General features: G+C 36.7%; 1 protein-coding gene across 2 annotated transcripts; it reads left to right on the top strand.

Annotated features, from left to right (window-relative positions):
* Positions 1-1,637: 1,637 nt before the first annotated feature.
* impg1a (interphotoreceptor matrix proteoglycan 1a) lies at positions 1,638-24,414 on the top strand. 2 transcript variants are annotated; one of them, XM_073816975.1, is made up of 20 exons: positions 1,638-2,005; positions 2,708-2,923; positions 4,083-4,249; positions 5,093-5,124; positions 5,228-5,274; positions 5,358-5,458; positions 8,967-9,116; positions 9,565-9,623; positions 9,854-9,874; positions 10,012-10,196; positions 10,292-10,353; positions 12,301-13,972; positions 14,120-14,380; positions 14,702-14,959; positions 15,243-15,482; positions 15,640-16,355; positions 16,800-17,019; positions 17,178-17,388; positions 22,896-22,973; positions 23,435-24,414. In XM_073816975.1, exons 1-19 carry the CDS (start codon positions 1,909-1,911, stop codon positions 22,933-22,935), a joined length of 4,755 nt encoding a protein of 1,584 aa, XP_073673076.1. In that variant the 5' UTR covers positions 1,638-1,908; the 3' UTR covers positions 22,936-22,973; positions 23,435-24,414. The 2 variants fall into 2 exon arrangements, with proteins under 2 accessions (XP_073673076.1, XP_073673075.1); XM_073816974.1 differs by lacking the exons at positions 22,896-22,973; positions 23,435-24,414 and adding an exon at positions 17,745-17,957.
* The last annotated feature ends 83 nt before the right edge of the window (positions 24,415-24,497 follow it).

Genomic DNA, 24,497 nt, shown 5'->3' with positions numbered 1-24,497 from the left:
GATTTATGTTTATAATTAAGTAACACAAGGTTTTCTAACTAGACTGGAGTAAAGGCTGTTGTAAAAGGGGTTTGACATCATAACGATTGAATACTGGGGCAATGGAATACATAATAACAATAAAAATACAAAACCATTATTTCAGACAGAACTAATCATTTTTATTTATTAATTTTTCTTGGTCGTTTATGTGTGTGTTTGTTTGTTACCAAAAACATAAAAATGTCTTAGTGATTTCAAATTTTTGTTTATGTATATTTTTAGTGGATTTTAGTAAATAATTCATAAAGCTTTGGCCTATTTGAAGATTTCTGAAGTAAACTGAGCAATAAAGCACTGACCAGACAGTGAGCAGCTCTCCAGTAATCAAAACAAGACAGTTCAATCGGATTAGACTTCCTTACAAAATGTCATTAGCCCTTTATCAGGAATTCTGTTTACATAGTGGGATTAAATCAACAGACATGTTTTTTTGTTTGTTTGTTGCTTTTTGCTGATGCTGAGAGACAATTGTAAATTTAGTTCTGCATTGTATGTACTTTGTGTGGACTATACTGATGAAGCACAAATTATTGAATGATGGCTGTAGATTGCAGGCTAGCTTTCAAGAAATTTTGGATTTTCAGAGTTCAAACAGTCAAACAGTGTAAAAACTGAGCACTGTATTGACGGAAATAGACACACGAGTATCAGTCAGTGTAACCCTGGAGTCTGGGTCAGAGTCACGTTGACATCCTCAGCATCTGATGACGTAACCTCTCTGTCGTCATTTGAAGTGTTCCTTTGAATACACTCCAGCCTGCACCGCCGATCAGAATGTCGTCTAAAGACAAAATAAAATATAAAATAAAATGTACTCAAATAGAGATGCAAAGGACTGATTTTTTTCTGAAACAACACAAACCGTTTACTGACCTTAAAATTTTACTGTGCATATACACAAATGATATTACATATTACACATATTAAAAACTTTAAATTGCATATAAAATATTATATTAAAATTATATTACATAACTGGTATTTAAAGACTGAAATTAAAAAAACTATTCCGTGGCCATGAAAACAGATTATTAAAAACCAGTTGATTTGTGGACTGATATTTAAAAAAATAAATAAATAAAATAGAAAACAACAGTGAATTAACATGCAATTCATCCAATGCCAAGGCTTTAGTATTTATAGACTAAGCCTTTGGACCGTCAATGGAAGTGGAATTACTTTCCTCCCTTCATCCCTATCATGGCGGTCATAGTTCAAAAGCAGTCAGACTCAACAGGCTTTAAATAGCATCCATTTTTGAAAGTGTGCACCACTTTAAACCCAGCAATGAGGTTACAAATCATTGGCAGCTCTGTCCACACATGTACTCACCTGGGAGGCATGATTGGAACAGTACTGGGGTGAGCGCTGCTACTTCCTGAGGTCAGAGATGATGCAGTAGCCAGATGAATTGAGTGATCGAGCTGGCACTGCAGGTGACAGATGCTTGAATGGAAAAGCCACTAATTGGATGAGGTGGGTGGGCCATGGGTAAAGCGGGATTATGTCTGAGTATCAGATAATCAGATTATTCCAGAAACAGATCTTGCTTTTTTAACTACTTCACCGTAATCTGTCACACAATGTCATGCCTCTACACCAAGACTACATCTTAGTAGTCCTAGTATCGTTTATCTGTACCCACTCTCTCTTGCATTCTGCTGTGTTTTTGATTTTTATTCACAGTTTTGTCTTCTTTGAGACACTGAAAATCCATTTTAATTTTTAGTTTCCTTCATTTCCATTTTTAGGTCTCAGTGCTTGGGTACAAGGTCTCAAGGACCATAATGGCGTTTCCTGCTTCTGACGGATATATCCAAGAAAAAAGGACTTAGCACCTGAAGTCTTGTGCTGTCTTAATACAGCATGGGGTTAGATGTAAGACTTGAAGTCAGCATGTCTTTGAAATGTGGGCATCTCTTCACACTCTTCTTCTTTATTGTGTCCGTCACAGGAATTCAAGGTAACAAAGTTAACTTTTATTACACAATGTACAGTAGATGAGGACAGAAATTTTGGTTTAAATTTTTAAATGGCTGATTTATACAGTGCATTGTAAAAGTCAAAAATTAGGCGGCACTTCTGGACATATATTGTGATTAGTATTGTAACTTACTAAAGAGATATGAAATTACTAGACACACCAATATGTTTTTCAATGTGTAGAAAGTAACCAAAATTTTGTTTGATAAATAACATATAATTGTGTTTTAAGTTTCAAATATAGCCACACAAACAATTATAGAGGTGAACAGAATTGGAAAGTAGATTTGAAAGAATTGATCATGTGGGCACCATTGGCTCCCCCCGCCCTCAAACCCCCCAGGAGAGCCCTCTGCCACTAAACGATAACAAAATTGACATGCTTCCTCCAACACCTTCCTCAAATTGTTTAGAAATTTTTGGGAACACATTTTTTGGATATTCACAAGATACATGTTAGTTCATTCTTTTCACCAAAACACATTTGACCTTCAAGCATGAGTGAAGAAACAAATCTGTTAGCAAAGAATAATATCCTAGGTGTGGCAAAAGACTGTCTATTGAAAGCCAATGGATGTTTTGAGAGCTAAGCATATTTTAATAGAAATAAGACAAACCACAACAAAGTTACTAACTACTTACTTACTTTTGACTCATTCATTTTTTGTTATTGTTCTTACAGGCCGAAGCAGATTAAATCCATCAGAGACCCTTCACACTACCACCTTAACAAACCTGCCAAACCCACTAAAACAGAATTCAGGGATGAGGACTATATTTGAAATGGAAAAGCATCGCATCAAGAGGTCAGAGTTCTTCCACTCAGAGGTGAAAGTATGTCCACAGGAGACAATGAGGGAAGTCATAGCAAGCCATCAAACATACTACACACTGAGAGGTAACTCATGCCTGTAAAACATGTACAAGGAATATCTTCTGTGTTAGACAGTTTAATCCATTTAAATGCATCAATGGTTCTATTTAGTGCAGTGGCTCTCAACCCTATTCCTGGAAGCTGCCCTCTAAACTCTGGACAATTTGTACGTCTTCTTAATTAGTAGAGATTCCAAGACTTGAAATGTTTGTGTCAGACAAACTAGACATCCGATATATGATGAGCTTTGATTTGTAAATACACTTACCATTAACAAAGAAAATACAAAAGTGGTTTTGTCAGTTCACATTTTTATCAGTGAAAATGTGGGTGAAAGTGAAAAAATAAACATTTAGGTTATGTGCACCAAAAACTGGACACATCTGTATCAAACGGACAGTCATTTTAGGTGACAGTTTGGGAATAGCATGGAAAAACATAGACAGACCAGAACCTTGCAAGCCATATTGTTCCACATTGTACGTACATCATGAAACCCAAAACAATAAAATGCCTGCCTGCCTTCCTACTATATAGTATAAAAAACAGTGCATCAAACAGTAGAATGTCTAAATGTGAAGTACACTGAACATTGAACTATGCAGAAATTACATAACTGAAATGCTCTTTTCAAATTTAGGTAAAAAGTAGACAACAGAGAAAAGAAAAAAAAAGATTAAGAGACACGATATTTGCTTATGTACTAATTAATGTGTTCATTTATTTGGCCCAGTCATACTAGTTTATACTTTCTATAATTTCTATAATTATCTATAATTCTATAATTTTCTATAATTTTCTATACTTTCTATAATTAAGTGTGTTCAACCCCGTCAAATGCTTTATAATGTATAAATAAATAAGCAGTTAGTCATAAAATAGCTCCATCTATAAAAACTCTATTGAAATTTAGAGAAATATACCCAGTCAGCTGAAAGAAAATGTACTTTACATATCAGAGAATAAACGGGTATAATTAGTCAAAATTACACAAGTTATTATTTTTGAAATATTAATTAATGAAAAAACCTCACTGTGACTGTTTCATTTCATTGCAGTTTAGCAATACAGAAAAATATATTTTGACTACAGAATAGATCCCAAAAAAAAAAAAAAAAAAAAATGGTAATGTATGCTGTAACTTTTCTCACCCGAACGTTTATTTATTTATTGATCTTGTCAGTTTGTCAGGAGGCTGTATGGGAGGCTTTCCGGATCTTTCTGGACAGAATTCCCAGCAGCTTAGAGTACCAGAAATGGGTCCACAAATGCCAGCATGACTCTATGTGCATCTCGGATCTTGCCATGAATTTCAGCAATTCCCAGGAACACATAGACATGATCTACAGGGTAAACTAATCAACAATTCACACAGTACAGTCAAAATATGTCATATAACAAGATTAAATTAAAAGAATAGTTCACCCCAAAAACAAAAATTAGTAGAAAATGTACTTACAAGATGTAGATGAGTTTATTTCTTCCTTAAAACAGATTTAAAGAAATTTAGCATTCCATCACACCAAAGCTCACCAATGAATAATCTGTAGTGAATGGGAGCCATCAGATTGAGAGTTCAAACAGCTGATAAAAACATTACAATAATCCTCAAGTAATCCACACCACTGCAGTCCATTTATGAACATCTTTTGTGTGGTGAAAAGCCGCAAGTTTATGTAACGCTTCTTCTAGCTTCCTCCTGTTGTCCTCACATCAAAATTCACCAACATATTTGTTTAGAACTGTGTTGGACCATTTTCACTTGTAAACAGACTAAATGACTTTTTCGCTGAAGAAAGCAATATAGATGAAGATCTCATATTTTAGCTTAAAGCAACAGTTTGAAGTTAGAAACATTCTTAATGATGGATTTGTTTCTTACAAACACACAGTGAAGCAACTTATTGCTTCACAGGGTATTAATTGATGGAATTGGATTACTTGTGGATTATTGTGATGTTTTAATCAGCTGTTTGGACTGTCATTCTGACAGCACCCAATCACTGCAGAGTATTCATTGGTGAGCAAGTGATTCTCCAAATCTGTTGCTGGTGTATAAATCGGTATCGAAATAAAGGTTACTGTTCCGATTCTGATTCAAGAAACTCATTTACATCTTGGATTTTGTGTGAACTATTAAAAAGTTTAGTCAAACCAATTTAGTTTTGTAATGTGTTTGCTTTTCCTTTACAGAGGGTGAATATGAACAGTGAAAAATTAGAAAGGTGAGACTGTCCTTCTTAAAAAACATCTTTAAATCTTCTATAACAAAAATGATGAACCGTGATTATTTTAATATCATTATACATATTCATTTTAAATTTTTAGAAATATAACAGAAGAGCCGACAACTGATGGAGCACAAAGAATGGAAGGTATAGTTAAATAGTTTTTGGTATTCAGTGAGAAGTCATCAGCATTTTGGAAAATTTAACTAATCACAATCTCTGTTGTTTAGGTTCAGAGGAAGTCCTGACTGAAGCAGCAGTAGATGAATTTGTTCCCACAGATCAATCTACTACTGTCAGCACTACAACAGGCACCTCTACTGCCTCACAGGTCTGGAGCACAATTTACATAACATATTGTACATACTTTATATACATTTACTGTAAAAACTGGCAGCAGTGATTGATAGAAATTTATTTTTAAAATATTGTGTACATTGCTTAACCTTAACATCTAATACAGACTTGTACAGATTGTACAGAGTACAGAATTGCAAAATATATTGTGCATTATTCAGATTAGGTGTACAGCTTCATAGCTCATCAGAGCTATGTGCAGGTCCAGCTGCTGCAAACTTCAACAATACACTGGTGTAAACTGTCTGCTGGAAAATGAGGGAAAATTTTATAGTGCTAACAAAAAGATGGAGCTCAACTTGGAACTATCTTTACAGAAATGTATAAACGTTCATTCTAGTTTTAGTGTTATTTGCTCTCTACTGATGAATGCAGATTTCCTAGGACCAGATTTACTAAACAGGGCAAATTTACTTGAAAGCGCAATCTCTTAAAAGTGCAGAGTGGAAAGTTCTGCAGGCGATTTACTGACAATACGCAAAATAGAGAATACAGATGCAGCCAAATAATTTCCATAACAACCAATGCAATCTACCACAAGATTTCAGACGTGCTGTATTGGGGCATTAAAAAAATTGTCTAAAATACTGTAGCAGACCAGTAAATCAGTGGTTCTCAATCCTGGTCCTGGGGGACCCCTGCTCTGCACATTTTGCATGTCTCCCTTATTTAACACACCTGATTGAGATCAGCTCATTAGAAGAGAGATCCATGAACTGAACTAACAAGCTGAAGATCTCAATCAGGTGTGTTAAATAAGAGAGACATGCAAAATGTGCAGAGCAGGGGTCCCCCAGGACCAGGATTGAGAACCACTGCAGTAAATCATTTTAAATAGTTATCTACAAGTATTATTGTATTAGAGTTATATTATTATAGTAACATTATGCTGTTATATCTTTAAAAGTAATGAATATATCATACACTAGAGTTGTGTGGGATTAAGTACAATTGGCTGTGGTGTCAGGGTGGTATATGGTATATTGGCTGCATTGTGGTATATGGAGCTGCCTGAAGTGTAGTTATAAGTAGACTCAGTCCTCAGTCAAAATCAAGGGGTCAAGGATCTGTCCATGCAAACTTTCCTTGTCCACTCGACGAAGTGGAACCCACTTCAGAATGGCAGCAGTGATTTCCCCTGAGGGGAACTGTTTAGTGAATTCATGAGTGTATGTTTCAAGACAAAGTAGAACGCACATCAGTAATCTTGAAGACCTTGATTAGCTAGTTCAGGTGTGTTTAATTGGTGTTAGAGCTAAACTCTGCAGGAAGGTGGCCCTCCACGAACAGAATTGGGTGCCCCTGTTGTAGACAATTATTCTAGGGCCCAGATTTACCATTTGCACTTCGAGTGTCCCTTCATCGAATCCCGCCTAGTAGACCTTCCCCCCCCCTCCCCCCTCTCTTCCTCCTATTCACTTCCTGTCATATCTCAACTGTCCTGTCAATAAAATTCAAAAACGCCAAAATAAAAAAACTGCTGTCAGCATTTACTAAACATGCAGTGAATGAAAAGGTGTGGACAGAGTTGTTTTTGCGGCTGACCTTATTGCATATGCATTTGTAGGAGTTTCCCTTTCAGACACAAACTTTACAAATGGACAGTATTTAAATGAATCACAATTTTTTTGATTTACTAAGGTTTGCATTCATTTAGTGGGTCTATATAGGTCTATAGAACAGTGCTTAAAATAAATTTGTACGAGAAAAAATGTAAAACTGCTCCATAGCGGATTCCAAGTCATCAAGGCAAATCTGGCTAGCAAAATCCACTTTCCTGGGATCTAAAGTGATCTACTAGAAACCAAAAGCTATATCTAAAATAAAGAAATGGTTGCCTCAGATAACTTTGGAATAAGATCTTTGAGTATGGGGATCATGAATCTTTCATGCTTGACTGCTTTGTTAAGATATTAAAAAATAGATACTACAGTTGAGTTCTTTTACTTTAAGTAAGAGAGGAGATGGAAGTTTACAATTTGTGTTATTCTTGGCAAAGCATCTGGCTTTAGTCCTATCATTACTGCTTGGAAGCTTGATTACTGGTAATCACTACTGCAGATCAATGCCTCCAAAACATTGTCAGTGATTTATTTAACTCTACAAAGCCCACTGATTTGGTAAGATACAGCTAAGTTTGTTGATATAATATTGGATTTTTTCCCTCTCTAAAGTAGCCAGTCTGGTGCACAGTTTCAACTTAGTCATCTGAGTTGGATTCCAGTTTTGAACATTTCTGTTTTGGCAATTTTTAAAAAAATGCTTGCTATGCTAGAGTTTCAAAGCTTATAGGCCTTCCAAACAATTCCAAAGTAACATCCCAGAAAAAGAACTTGACTGAAGAAACTGGTTTCATTATACATCTCCGGTCTGGTAAACTTCAGCAAAGTTGCCTTATATAGTCTGAGATGTCTGAAAAGCAAGCAGAGATAGGAGCTGAGATATTGGAGTTGTCAGGTTAAAAAAATAGGTAGAACTGCATATCATCTGCAAAGAAATTATGAGAGAAGCCTTAATGATTGAGCCCAGTGAGGATGTGTATGTGGAGAAACAGAGAGGACAAAACACCTAACCTTAAGACACTCCAGTGAGTAGTGACTTGGTTTACCTCTCCAGGAAACCTTGAAGGATCAGCTCATTAGGTAATACTAAAGCCACCCAGGTCAGAGAGGATCTGGTGATTTAAAGTGTTGAATAAATACAATTATTTGGATTATTTGGATTTTGCTATTGTTGTGTTGCTTGATTCCATTATGGGATCCCTCTAATTAGAGCACATAGGCACAAAAAGCAGCGTTATCATTTTTTTTGATTTACTACAAATGCTATTGGCTGGTTTATTTTGCTCAAGGGCATAAACTATTGAAGGTCATCCTAACCACAGGTCAGTAGCTTTAGTTCCAACCCCAACTTTGCGATGTTGCCTGTGAATGTTCATTGCATTTCGGGAAACACTGAATTGCAGAACTATGTTGGTAACAGTAAAACTTTCAATCATAGTAAATGTCACCCTAGGCTAACAATGCTTTTGTAACAATGCTTAGCCTAACCATCCACTTTAGACTGTCATTGTAAAAGAAAGTAGAACTAACTGAACACAACTTGAGGGGTTTTGATAGAAAATTAAGCAGAGAGACAAGTTGGTGGTTCTCTGTAGAATTAAGTGTTGTTTATTTTCAGCACTGGAGTTACTCGAGCCTGTTTAAATATGAAAGGAAACTTTCCAGTAGTAAGAGATGTATTGTTGATGTGAGTGAGAGTGGGTCAGATCTAGAAGATGAGGGACTGGAAGGTGATGGCAGAACCTCGGTCTATAGGTGTGTAGTGGAGGGAATTCTTATCTCTGCACTTGCATACATTCTTCAGTTAAAATGTTTAAAATAAAATATTTTACCTGGAAAGTTGTTAAAAACTTTTGGGGAATTATGCAAGTTATACATTGGTGCAGTAATTATTTAATAGTTCTTATAATATATTGGCAGGAGTTGGATCTTCACAATGTGGTTCCTGAGCAGCCAGTACATCAGGTCATAGAATTCAGCATTACACTGTTGGACTATGGGTATCAGGAGATACTGAGAGACACCAATTCACCTCAGTATCATGACCTGTCAAGGCATCTTCAGGATCAGGTTTGTGAAAATGACCATACAATGATTCAGAATTCAGTGTTTTTGAGGAATCAAAGTTTGCATACAACGCATATTGTGATTTTCTGTAATTAAGCCATTTCTCCATTTGCATATACTAAATGGAGTAATTTGTTCCTGCAAGCCTTAAAAATCATTGGAGAAATGATAATTGTGAGAGCAAATTAACTTAATTACATAGCTGATAAAGAATCAATGGAGTGTATATATAGTGTCATATAGCCACCCACAAAATAAAATAACACTTAATTTCAACATTGACACTCTTTATCCATTCGTATGCCAAGGATGCTGGGAACTAGATTTAAAAACATTTGCATCATGTGAATCTGTTGGAGATTGGCAACACTGCTTAATACATTTGCCTATACATCCATACTGTATATGACGGGCAACATAAGATGTTAAACTGCATGCTTGTTTGTTTCAGATGCAACATGCTTTTGCTGACCTACCTGGGTTTATGAATGTCAGTGTGTTAAAAATTAGGTAGGTGTACTCATTTAATTATAACAGCAGTGACCAACTGATCACCTGAGCTCTGAATTACTGCTGTGAAAATAATTATTTACATGCATAGTGAAATACAAGCCTATTTGTGTTTGTATCCTGTTTCCATTATTATAATTTTTTTATGTATTTCACTAAGGAGCTGTTTGTGCATGTCTGATTACTTGTTGCATTTGACTTGTTTCTTTGTTTCCTTTCCTACATGCAAGTGAGGCAGAAGCACCTAAAGGGTAAAAGTTACATAATGTGTTTATACGTGTTGCATAATGTGTGTAGTATTTGTGTACATCACCTTTAGCTTTATTGCTTGGATAAAAATGTCTGCTACACAAATAAATATAAATGTACATTGCTTCTATTTGTCCAGAGCTGGAGGACTATCTGCAGTTTACACAGCTGTTTTTGAGACTACCACACCTACCATTGTTGATGTAAATCTGGACATTGGCACGGTTGTTTCATCTACAGGACAAGGTCTGAAGGATATGATAGTTAAAGCACTGAGCAAAAAGGCATCTCTTCTTGATCTTAACTCACTGACATTTGAGCCAGGTAAATGTATAAATGTAAAAACAACAACAACAAACAATCTTGTACAAGTTCATTATATAGTATTTATAAGTTGTGTACACATTTTCTCTCATCAGGCAAAGACCAGTTCTCAACCATAATCCCTGTCACTGAGACTTCTGAAGACATTATAACTGAGGTGACTGATGTCAATTATAGTTAAGCATTTAGGAACAAGAGACCATTCCACACTTTCAATATAGTCATGGCTGAAGAAGCACAGCTCACAAAGAAATGTCTGTGATGCCTTTCATATTGACAGCCTCAAGTGCTTTATTGCTTAAAATATTAAGTGTCATCCACAAGAAAATATATTTGTAAACTATATACAGGTCCTTCTCAAAAAAATTAGCATATTGTGATAAAGTTCATTATTTTCTGTAATGTACTGATAAACATTAGACTTTCATATATTTTAGATTCATTACACACAACTGAAGTAGTTCAAGCCTTTTATTGTTTTAATATTGATGATTTTGGCATACAGCTCATGAAAACCCAAATAATTATGTTCAGTTATGCACTCATTACTTGGTCGGGAATCCTTTTGCAGAAATGACTGCTTCAATGCGGCGTGGCATGGAGGCAATCAGCCTGTGGCACTGCTGAGGTGTTATGGAGGCCCAGGATGCTTCGATAGCGGCCTTAAGCTCATCCAGAGTGTTGGGTCTTGCGTCTCTCAACTTTCTCTTCACAATATCCCACAGATTCTCTATGGGGTTCAGGTCAGGAGAGTTGGCAAGCCAATTGAGCACAGTAATACCATGGTCAGTAAACCATTTACCAGTGGTTTTGGCACTGTGAGCAGGTGCCAGGTCGTGCTGAAAAATGAAATCTTCATCTCCATAAAGCTTTTCAGCAGATGGAAGCATGAAGAGCTCCAAAATCTCCTGATAGCTAGCTGCATTGACCCTGCCCTTGATAAAACACAGTGGACCAACACCAGCAGCTGACATGGCACCCCAGACCATCACTGACTGTGGGTACTTGACACTGGACTTCAGGCATTTTGGCATTTCCCTCTCCCCAGTCTTCCTCCAGACTCTGGCACCTTGATTTCCGAATGACATGCAAAATTTGCTTTCATCCGAAAAAAGTACTTTGGACCACTGAGCAACAGTCCAGTGCTGCTTCTCTGTAGCCCAGGTCAGGCGCTTCTGCCACTGTTTCTGGTTCAAAAGTGGCTTGACCTGGGGAATGCGGCACCTGTAGCCCATTTCCTGCACACGCCTGTACACGGTGGCTCTGGATGTTTCTACTCCAGACTCAGTCCACTGCTTCCGCAGGTCCCCCAAGGTCTGGAATCGGTCCTTCTCCACAGTCTTCCTCAGGGTCCGGTCACCCCTTCTCGTTGTGCAGCATTTTCTGCAACACTTTTTCCTTCCCACAGACTTCCCACTGAGGTGCCTTGATACAGCACTCTGGAAACAGCCTATTCGTTCAGAAATTTCTTTCTGTGTCTTACCCTCTTGCTTGAGGGTGTCAATGATGGCCTTCTGGACAGCAGTCAGGTCGGCAGTCTTACCCATGATTGCGGTTTTGAGTAATGAACCAGGCTGCGAGTTTTTAAAAGCCTCAGGAATCTTTTGCAGGTGTTTAGAGTTAATTAGTTGATTCAGATGATTAGGTTAATAGCTCGTTTAGAGAATCTTTTCATGATATGCTATTTTTTTGAGATAGGAATTTTGGGTTTTCATGAGCTGTATGCCAAAATCATCAATATTAAAACAATAAAAGGCTTGAACTACTTCAGTTGTGTGTAATGAATCTAAAATATATGAAAGTCTAATGTTTATCAGTACATTACAGAAAATAATGAACTTTATCACAATATGCTAATTTTTTTAGAAGGACCTGTACATGTAAACTAAGGATTAATAGTAATATATACAGCAACTGAGGAACACTTGATACCTGCAAGTGAATTGTTTATATTATACCACAACTGCAGTGCTGTATCAGCCAATTAGCATCCAGGGCCAGAACTAAATGTTTTAAGTGTTTTGTGCTCTGTGTTCATGAAACAAACTTAAGGTTAACATAACATCTTTAAATGCAATAACATAATTGTACTGTTCATTTGCAGTCCTTTGATCAACATACATATGGTGACCTCAGTTTTCCAACAAAACTACCAAAGACTGAAGTTCATTTTTCATCAGATGACAATGAGAATATTGTGGAGAACATTTTTGACCCAACTTTGAATACAGACAACACCACAACAGTAAAATCAGAATCAGAAACAGCTGACCCTTTGAGTGATGCAGTCATTATACACCAGCTTGAAACTATTAAAGAGGAAAATGTTGAACTTATAAATGAAATGTTTCAAGTTCCACCAGTAGAGGAAGCTCCAAGTGAGGATCACAGCAAACCGGTTGTTATTGCTGATAAAGACAACAATTTGGCTCCAACATCTTCAGCTGCTTCCTCAGAATTACCTCTGAGTGAACAACAGCTTAAAACTACAGAGAAACCTACACCAGATAGTGACTTTAATCTAAACACATTACCAGAAGATGACATCATACTTCACCTGGTAACTACTGCCCACATTTTGTTTACCACTGCAACAACTGCTAGTCCTAGGTCTGAACAACCAAAGATGGCTGTCACAACCGACTTTAGCATCACTCTGCAACCTTCAACTGAACCAATTGATCCAATAACTGAAGTGACAGATTCTAATGAAATTCCAGAGGTGCCTCAACCAGTGGACACTGGAATGGTAGTAAATGAAAAAGAGACCATAGTGGTGATGGCTGAACCAGAGGATGAGACCAAGTCTGAGGTTGATCTACCTAAGGTACAGGTTGTAACAACAGAAACTGTAGAAGTAACTGGATCTACGAAAGATACTGAAGTAACTGAAGATATTGTTGTTTTAGAAGATCAGGTCTTACAACCTGAAGAAGTAACAATAGTAACAGAAACTCATGCTGAGTATGGCACATTAGAGCCTGTGGGAACAGCTGTATTACCAGAACCTGAGGATGAGATTGGAAAATCAACTAAACAGGATGAAGTAGCAGAACCTGAGGAAAAAGTTATAGAGACAGAACCAGAGGTCATTGTAGAGTCAAACGATGATGTTCAGGAACATAAAACTGATGAAGAGATTAAAGTGAAACAAGAGGATGATGTTCAAGCAACCAAGAAGCCAGGAACTGAGACAGTACAACCTGAAGAGGAACTTCATTTAACAGAAGAGATTGAGAAGGTGGAACCCGGAAGAGAAGGTGATGAATCTGAACTTGCTGATGTTGTAGAATATGAAAGCAGCATCAAAACTGAACAGCCCGCTGTGGAGATCACAAGTGAAATTCCCAAAACTACAGAAGGTTCAACCAAACCTCTTTTAGAGATGATTAAGATTAAACCACCAGAGATTTCTTTCACAGAAACTTACCTGGTTAAGGATATTGACTATTACCAACTTGAAAATGGTGATAATTTGCCCTTTGTGCCAGTTGCCAGTGTTCAACCAGGCACAGACATTGGTGAACCTGAACACATGGAAGACTTTGGGGTTGAGGATCAACTCCCCAGACCTCAGATTAATGAGGGAGGTCTTGAGATACCAGATCTGGTTACAGAGGAAAAAAACACAGAACCAGAAGTGGCTGATGTTCTCCCTACTATATCAGCTACCTCAGAATCTCTAACTGAAATGATCACAGAATCAGCTTCGAAGAAAGATAAGGACTTAACATCTGTTGTTGGAGGTACTGAGGAGCCACATCTCAAAGAGAGGGGTGAGAGAGCTACACTGTGTGTTTCTCAATTCAAAGTTTTGGTCAAACAGATGTTTAGAATTAACTATGAACTATAAGTTTTAGCTACCATCTTAACTATTTTGTACTTCAAATGTAATTTTTACCCTATCATTCATGATTTCTCAGAAGAAGACACTGTGACAAAAGGTGACCTTGTAGAACAAGAGACTGCATCACTACCCATGGAGAAACTCGCAACTGATCCACCTTTGACTTCTTCACCTGCAGACCTAGACCTTAAAGTAGTCCTAACAGATTTATCGGTCGTTACACCAACACCTTTGGAAAAGGATTATGATTCACCAACTGAAAAAGTACAATCAACTGTTGTCCAGGAGTTACCATCTGTTGTTGGAAATACTGATGAGCCACCACTCACAGAGACAGGTAAGAGATCTAAGCTATGTGTGTTTCTTAATAAAAAATGTTTGGTCAAACAGATAAATATTAAGTTTTAGCTATCATCTGAAACAATGACATATGTATAGCTCCCAATCACAGACCTGATTACAGAACTCTACAGGCTCAGAATAAGAGAACAATAAGACAACCAAGTACAGAAGTGTCAGCAACTGTTTTAGGTCTTTTACCTCATCTTTTTAGGATAACAGAATTAGAATTATTGCTAAATAGTCATACTGATCCACAAAATGAACTATTTTACTACTTCAAATGCAATTCATAACCTGTCATTAATGATTTTTCCAGAGGAAGACACTCTGACAGAAGATCTCCTTGTAGAACAAGAAGAGGCGGCATCACTACCCATGGAGACACATGCACCTTTGACAACTACACCTGCAGAGTTTGAACTTTTTGATGTAGTCCTCACAGATGTATCCAATGTTATGCCAACACCTTTGGAAAAGGATTATGTTTCACCAACTGAAAAAGTACCATCAACTGTTGTCCAGGACTTACTTTCTGTTGTTGGAGGTACTGAGGGGCCACAGCTCACAGAGACAGGTGAGCAATCTATGTGTTATGTGTGTTTCTCAATACAAATGTTTGGTCAAAGAGATTTTTAGAATTATCTTTAAAATTGTTAACAAGATTTAGCTAGCATCTGAAACCCGGATATGTGCTTTAAAACAAGTGCATGTAAGCAGCTGTTTAAGCTGAAAATCTTCTTCCACATCTATTCAGGATAACAGAATTAAGATTATTGCTGAAAAATCACATTGATCCACAAAATTAACTACTTTGCACTTCAGATGTAATTTATAACCCATCTTTAATGATTTCCCAGAGGAAGACACTCTGACAGAAGAACTCTTTATAGAACAAGAAGAGACTGCATCACTACCTATGGTGACACTCGCAACTGATCCATCTTTGACAATTACACCTGCAGACCTTGAACTTTTTAAACAAGTCGTTACACCATCAAAGGATAATAATTCACCAAATGAAAAAGTACAATCAACTGTTGTCCAGGACTTACCATTTCTTGTTGGAGGTACTGAGGAGCCATACCTCACAGAGACAGGTGAGAGATCCATGCTACTGTATGTGTGCTTCTCAATACACATGTTTGGTCAAAGAGATTTTTAGAATGATCCTAATTTTAATTCTATAGTTTAAATTTGACAAAGTATTTTACTACTTCAAATGTAATTTATAACCTATCATTGACGATTTCCCAGAGGAAGACACTCCGACAGAAGGTGTCCTTGTAAAACAAGAGGAAGAGACTGCATCACAACCCATGGAGACACTTGCACCTTTGACAACTACACCTGCAGACTTTGAACCTTTTGATGTAGTCCTAACAGATGCATCAGTCGTTACAGCAACATTTTTGGAAAAGGATTATGATTCACCAACTGAAAAAGTACAATCGACAGTTGTCCAGGAAATTAATTTTACGAAGACAGAAAATGACAAAGTGCTGAATGTGGTAACTGAGGAAGTTGTCCTAACAGATGTAACAGTCATTACTCCAACATCTTTGGAAAAGGATTATGATTCACAAACTGAAAAAATACAACCAACTGTTGCCCAGGACGTTGTATTTGGGTCAGAAAATGACAAAGTGCTGAATGTGGAAACTGAAGACCCATTTATCCATTTAAAAGACCTAGCCACTGAATTGGACCAAATAGATGTAGTAGGTACTGAGACCATTGACCTCTTGAGTTATGACAATGGATATTCTTTTCCAAATGAAGGATATCCCTTGGAGACAACAAAAGCACCATTACTGAAGTATTTCACAACTCCTTCAATGACCACAGCTAGCAAAGGCAAAGAACTAATTGTGTTTTTCAGTTTGCGTGTCACAAACATGATGTTCTCTGAAGATCTTTTCAATAAGAGCTCTGAGGAATACAGATCATTGGAAAACAAATTTGTTGAACTGGTGAGTGCAGCTATTTCGATTTTTTGTTGGCTTATCCTTAACTAAGGATTCCTCATAAGTAATGGGATATTACAGTAGGAGGACATACAACATACAACATTATATTTTTGATTTGTTAAAGCAATTTCTTATGTTTGAATGAGTGAACATCACTATCAGTATTTTTTTTAAACTTTTTCACTTTTCAAAGATAACTGATTAAAACATGCAACATAGTTGAGCAATGTCAATAATCTAGCATATTGCAGCTTCGTCGTAATGCTTTTACCGCATATTTTATACAAGTTTTAAAAGTCAGACAGTATACAGTTTACACTTTATAATATTCTTTTTTAAAGTCTGTGCTTAGATTAACAGAAGGTCCTTCTGCTAACTCCTGCATTTGTCAGTGGATTTTGAATGGCGAACATACTTAAACTATGTTTTTGTCTCCTCTGTGCACAGCTACTCCCATATCTACAGTCTAACCTAACAGGTTTTAAGAAGTTAGAGATCTTAAACTTCAGAAACGGAAGTGTGGTGGTCAATAGCAAGGCGAAATTTGCCAAGTCTGTGCCGTACAACATTACTCAGGCTGTCCAGTACGTCTTGGAGGAGTTTTGTGACGCTGCAGCCCAGAGTTTGGACATAAAGATTGACAGCCATTCCCTAGACATAGAACCTGGTAAGGGCTTTGCAGGCATCATATATAAGTTCGCTGGCCATTTATGTTCATTTCAAACTAGATTTGTCGGTCTGGAAAGCAGAAACAAGCAGGATTTCTCACAGAAGGTCAATAAATTGCCACAGGAGTGATAAGTCTAATTTCTTCTTTTATTTTAGCTGATCAAGGTGACCCTTGCAAGTTTCTTGCCTGCAACGAGTTTTCCAAATGTGTGGTAAACCTCTGGACGAAGGAAGCACAATGTCTGTGTGACCCAGGCTACGTAACGGTAGATGGACTGCCATGTCAGAGCCTCTGTGTGGTCCAGCCTGATTTCTGTCTCAATGGAGGAGAGTGTGAGATTGTACCAGGGCATGGTGCCGCTTGCAGGTACCTCAGAAAACAATCACATTAATCTGTAAACAATTAGATTCCACAATCTAAATTCAATTCAATTCTGTTTTGGAATTAAATAAAATGATTTTCTGTAATGTAAATCATTTTTTTTTTTTTTTGTCTTGGGTAAATCAAGTTTCTAACTGTATTTGGGCAAGCTTGAAATTTTTGCCAGCACTCCAGTATTTTTTGGTAGCTTTTTTGGTAATTTCTTTTTAAATTTTTGAGGAATTACTTTGTTCTTTAGAAATATGTAAACACAGGGATGCTGTTGTGTAGCTCTAATGGTTCTCTTTAAGAATAATCCTCCACTGTACATGTTCTCTAACTGTTTCTCTTGGCCCTTTTAGATGTCCTGTAGGTAAATTCTGGCAATTTATCGGGGAGAGATGTGCAGAGCTGGTCTCCGTGACACTAGACCCCTTTCTTTCCCTAGTGTGCCTCGTGGGGGTGCTCACCTTTCTTTATGCCATCATTTCTCTCTTGTTATCTATGTGCAGGAAATGTGTACGGACCAGAAAGACACTAACTCTAGTGTAAGCAGGTCTTTTTTCGTCAGAATTTCTGATTTTTTTGCGGTCAGACCACTTGTGTTATTAAAGATAACAAAGACAAGACAAAGTTAAATAACAAAGTTAAATATATCTCTGAAATGACTATTGACTATTTAAAGATACACACTGACGTTCAAAAGTTTGGGATCAGTAAGACTTGTAATAGTAAGTCTATTATGCTCATCAAGGCTGCATTTATTCGATCAATAATACAGAAAAAAAACAGTAATATTAATTATAAAGTAAAATTTTCATCAGGTGTTACTCCAGTCTTATGCGTCACATGATCCTTCAGAAATCACTCTAATATGCTGATTTATTATTACAATTATCACTGTTGGAAACAGTTGTGCTGCCAAATATTCTTTTATTCAGGATTCTTTGAATAAAAACAAGTTATAAAGAACAGCATTTATTCAAAATATACATTTTTTCTAACAATGTAAATCTATGCTATCACTTTTTTATTAATTTAACACATCCTTGGTGAATTAAATAATTATTTTATTTAAAAAAAGAAAGAATAAAAATGTACTGACTCCAAACTTTTGAACAGTAGTGTATATGGTTAGAAAACCTTTCTATTTTAAATAAACACTGTTCTTTTTAACCTTTTATTTATCAAAGAACCCTGAAAAAAATATCACTGGTTCCAAAAAAAAAAAAAAAATATTAAGCAGAACTGTTTTCAACATTGATAATAAATTAGCATATTAAAATGTAGTAATGAGTAATGATGCTGAAAATTTTGCTTTGTATCACAGGAATAAATTACATTTTTAAATGAATTTGCATAGAAAACAGTTATTTTAAATTGAAATAATACTTCACAATATTAAATTTTTTTCTGTATTTTTGATCAAATAAATGCAGCCTTGATCAGCATAAGAAACGTCTTTAAAAACCTTAAAAAATCTTATTGATCCCAAACTTTTAAGTTTACACACGCACACGCGCACGCACGCACACACATTTTATTGAAGCAATCAATAAAATAACAGCACAAACTGTGCATACCAAATGCAGTTTTAAAGTATTCTATTTCCCAAAGGAATGTTCCAGGTCCAAGTTTGTAAAAAATATTTCTGCCATATGTGAACTTTAAAGGTAATGGTATTTATTGTATGGTAAACTTTCTATTTTACAAACTAAGAAAATATTTTTTTTTTTCCTGACAAAAAAAAAAACATCATATGGATTATACACATTTGAATATACAGTATCTCTCTTATATAATCTATTTTAGAATAACTATTCATAATGAATTAGAAACATGGAACTATGATAGACAGTATTATTTACAAAATTGTTTTGTATAAAATGTCTCAAATCTTGCTTATCTGTCTATTGTTCGTCATTCTGTTCTAAAGACATTTGTGAAGACTTTTTACCTCTTAAGATTGATCTTATTCTTCATTTTCATTCTGTGCCTTTTATCTTTGGAATATTATCTTTTTTTTGGCTGAACAATCAGATGTATCCTTTCCAGCCGCTCTGGATTAACAACTGAAGCCTCCACAAGTAGAAATTCTGATCAAATTATTCAAGAAAATTATTGTTCAGGTCATAATAAATATGAACTGCAGGCATCTGATTAGGAAACAAAGCTGTTCTAAATACTCAAAACTCAAAAAAGAGTTTGATTGACATTTGATTTGGGATTGCAATGCATCTCCGTTTTGAAATCCCCATTACACTTTCTTCTCCAGAATTTTCCCCTAAAATTATATAACTTCCCATTCAAGAATTTTGCAGACATTTTCAGCTCTTGGTGGGCTATTTTTGGGCTTTATTTATTTTACTTGGTTAAAAATTGGTTAATTTGAGTTAATCTCCTTTGCATCTACATTGTTAGATATACATTCATTGTTAGGTAATTGATGTAACACTATGTCCTTTTCTTGGTTTCTACTTCTGCAGCATCATTCCATGGAATCCCCGCACTGAAATTCAACACACTCTAATGACAATTAGAACTGAAATAATTCACATTCTGATGTAAAAATAATTTTGCATTATGTCATTTATACATTTCCGTATATTGTTTTCTTGTAATTATATAATTTACTAGAAAATACACTGACCAAAATTATAAACGCAACACTTTTGTTTTTGCCCCCATTTTTATTGCGCAGAACTCAAAGATCTAAGACTTTTTCTATGTACACAAAAGGCCTACTTCTCTCAAATATTGTTTACAAATCTGTCTAAATCTGTGTTAGTGAGCACTTCTCCTTTGCCGAGATAATCCATCCACCTCACAGGTGTGGCATATCAAGATGCTGATTAGACAGCATGATAATTGCACAGGTGTGCCTTAGGCTGGCCATATTAAAAGACCACTCTCAAATGTGCAGTTTTCTCACACAGCACAATGCCATAGATGTTGCAAGTTTGAGGGAACGTGCAATTGGCATGCTGACTGCAGGAATGTCCACCAGAGCTGTTGCCCATGAACTGAATGTTCATTTCTCTACTTTAAAGGTTGTATCAGCGATTTCTAGCCTAAAACATAAAGTGTCAATTTCAGCTGACCTTTCATCACGATCCGCTCGCTGCCTGCCCCATTAATTGTCTGTGAAAAAACCGCGTCTCTCTGGTCAGCCTAGGGTCCGAGATATGCCAAAAAAACAATCGGCACTACCAACCTTTCCACACATAAACAAACAGTGTTCCAACCAATCAGCGTCAGGGGTTTGGTGTTGTGGACTTTCCTACTGGTGCTGGGATGTAAGGGAGGCGGAGCGAAAGTCCACAACACCAAACCCCTGACGCTGATTGGTTGGAACACTGTTTGTTTATGTGTGGAAAGGTTGGTAGTGCCAATTGTTTTTTTGGCATATCTCGGACCCTAGGCTGACCAGAGAGACGCGTTTTTTTCACAGACAATTTATGGGGCAGGCAGCGAGCGGATCGTGATGAAAGGTCAGCTGAATTTGACACTTTATGTTTAGGGATAGAAATCGCTGATACAACCTTTAAGCCATCTCCAAAGGCATTTCAGAGAATTTGGCAGTACATCCAACCAGCCTCAGAACCGCAGATCAGGTGTAACCACACCAGCGCAGGACCTCCACATCCAGCATCTTCACCTCCAAGATCGTCTGAGAACAGCCACCTGGACAGCTGCTGCAAAAATCGGTTTGAATAACCAAAGAATTTCTGCACAAATTGTCAGAAATCATCTTAGGAAAGCTCATCTGCATGCTCATCGCCCTCATGAGGGTCTCGACCTGACTGCAGTTCGTCGTCATAAACGACTTGAGTGGGCAAATACTCACATTCGATGGCGTCTGGCACTTTGGAGAGGAGTTCTCTTCACGGATGAATCCTGGTTTTCACGGTACTTTGAATTTTTGAATTTTGAATGCATAGAGATACTGTGATGAGATCCTGAGGCCCAGTGTTGTGCCATTCATCCACGACCATCACCTCATGTTGCAGCATGAAAATGCACAGCCCCATGTTGCAAGAATCTGTACACAATTCCTGGAAGCTGAAAACATCCCAGTTCTTGCATGGCCAGAATACTCACCGGACATGTCCCCCATTGAGCATGTTTGGGATGCTCTGGATCGGCGTATACGACAGCGTGTCCCAGTTCCTGCCAATATCCAGCAACTTCGCTCAGCCATTGAAGAGGAGTGGACCAACATTCCACAGGCCACAATCAGCAACCTGATCAACTCTATGCGAAGGATATGTGTTGCACTTCGTGAGGCAAATGGTGGTCACACCAGATACTGACTGCTTTTTGGACTCCCCCTCCCCAATGCACATTTTAGAGTGGCCTTTTATTGTGGCCAGCCTAAGGCACACCTCTGCAATACTCATGCTCATGGATGAATTATCTCGGCAAAGAAGAATTGCTCACTAAAGCCGGGTGCACACTGTACGATTTTGGACACGATTTGGCCATCTGAGACAAATTTTGAAAATCCTAAAAGATTCCTATAATCCAAGGCTAAAATCTGTAGTCTTAGATTGTTAGTTTGACATGTTTAGTGACAGCTGATTAATGGCTGTTGCGACCAAATTTTATCCCCGACGAAATTCTGGCAGTGTCAGGAGATTCGGCGCACAATCCTGCAGTGTGACATCTCCTACGACGAACGTCAAAGTCAGAATTAATGCTAGAGGTTTCGGCTATCCACATAATTTCCAGCGCTTCCGTCCTCCGCTTACAAAATCCATCTGTTATGTTGCTATGATAAACACTGGTTGCGCCACTGTTTTCATGTGGGTGTGTAGTGCTGCTTACTCTATTCTTTTTATAAATACACCGATATTGCCGCCGTTTGTATACTCTTCCTGATAACCGACATTTTAGCCCCGTGTGTAATGCAGCTCGCAGCCACTGAATGGTTATAGGTTGACAAATGTAAAACTACGGACAAGTTTTCTTGCGCGCACACGTTTTTAACACGTCTTGACTGTCGTACAGTCTGACATTAATAACAACTGAGATCCCACAGTGTGACATGATCAGCACTTTCGTACAGTCTGACACAGTGTGTGCCTGGCTTAACACAGTCTTAGACAGATTTGTGAACAATATTTGAGAGAAATAGGCCTTTTGTGTACATAGAAAAAGTCTTAGATCTTTGAGTTCAGCTCATGAAATATGGGGGCAAAAATAAAAGTGTTGCATTTATAATTTTGGTCAGTGTATATGCTACTACTTTTGCCGTAAAACAGGACTTTACTCAAGGAAACCAAAATACAATTTCCAGTATGTTCTAAAACAAAGCCTGTTTTTCACCTAAAAAAAAAAAAAAACACCTTTACTAACGGCTCTTTTTTTTTACAGAAATTGTGATGCATCACACACCTATACATTTGCCCTTGGAATATGACATGTTCTTTTCCCTTCAAGCTGATATTGATATCTTTGTTTGCTTTTTGAAATCTGGGCTTCATATTGTTGTATGTGCTGTCCTGTTATAGAGGCAGAGACCAGACCACCATACCAGGCCTGACAAGTTAATCACAGAAGATTTACACATTATAATGACTTTTATTGAGGTAAGATCAGATCTCTTGTGGCATCACCTTGTGTTGTGGTTGTAAAAACAAATTACTTCAACTATTAGACCAGTGGCTGATTGCATAAAATGCTTAGACTTGATTAAGTCAGTTACATGAATTCATAGACTATTTGAATTCGAAAAGTATGATTGATCACCCTTTGACTTATTGTCTTAACAGTGACTGTGTGGCCCCAGATCTAACTTAATGTCAAGTGTTCTATTTTAATGTTGGTTGTTTAATTATAACATACTAAATTGGTCACTGGGTTTTTAGCTGGAATGTACATTAGTGCAATTGAAAATTAGATTACAATATTAGATTACATAACGTTTGTAAGTTAAACTGTTTATTCACTCGGTGGTTTCAGAATATATAATGGTAAATAGAAATCTAAAATTATTTATTCAGCTATTGGCTAAACATCAACGCTAAATGACCTATTTCTTTTTTAACAGAGGTGGGACGTCACATCATGTTGTCTTCCAATGGTGCTTATCCAGCTATTAAAAGATGTTTAAAAAGGCTTCCCATGATCCCACAATTTACGAAGGCTGTACAATGAGTGGCCAAACATCCAGGACAGATGGAGAGCCAAGCTGAACTGCTATTGGTTGTGCTACCTGTCGTTCTCATGAGAACATTAAGAAATGAGGAGGTTTTCACATGGCAAAAGGATTACAGGTTTCCTCACAATGAGGAAATTATTCTTGTTTGATCATAATGAATACACAAGTTTCACACTGTTAAAATGTTCTCATAGTATGGAACAATTTTGTTTTGGTGTATAATAATTATAAATTGAGTTACATGCATAGTGAATACATTTTTTGGTCTTTTAGCTTGGTTATCTTGTGAAAAGAACTGTTAAAAATATCGTTTGAATGAGCAAAAAATTATTTGAATAAACAATTTATCTAAATTAAAATATTAACCAATTTTGTAAGACTTATGCAAAGCACTATAACTGTGCAAATTTCTTTTTTAAGTATAGTTTAATATTTAAAAAAAAGTAATCAAATATTAAATGAAATTCTTAAACAGGAAAGTAGAACTTAATTCTAGAGCTACGTTAGTGATGTCCCTGGGCAGCCCTGAATGAATGCACATTTTAAATCCTTACATACATATTAGCATTTAATAGTTGTTTGTACTATATTAAATATGTATTTTTCTTATTGTTATTGCATTGTGAAACGTTATAGAAGGTAGCTCTTATTACCTATAAGATGATATGTATTTTTGTATCATTGGTGACTTCTACATTTGGCACAATTGTGCTTGTTTATATCTATATACAATCTCACTTGTGTTTGTTGCAAGAAAACCGACAACTTTATTTAGCTGGAGATCTCATGCCTACACCAGCACCTGGTTACATTTCATACAAATCTTGATTTTGTATGTAGAAATAAATCTGATTTTCACATTGCTCTTATTTCACAAACCTATGCCTTGTGTATCTTTTTGTATAATTTGCAAAACACACACATCATCACTGATTTACAATGTGACGACATT

The sequence above is a fragment of the Garra rufa genome, chromosome 13, assembly GCF_049309525.1.
Source record: "Garra rufa chromosome 13, GarRuf1.0, whole genome shotgun sequence".
Lineage (NCBI taxonomy): Eukaryota > Metazoa > Chordata > Actinopteri > Cypriniformes > Cyprinidae > Garra > Garra rufa.
The sequence above is the reverse complement of the archived record's forward strand: the minus strand, read 5'-3'. Positions and strand labels throughout refer to the sequence as shown.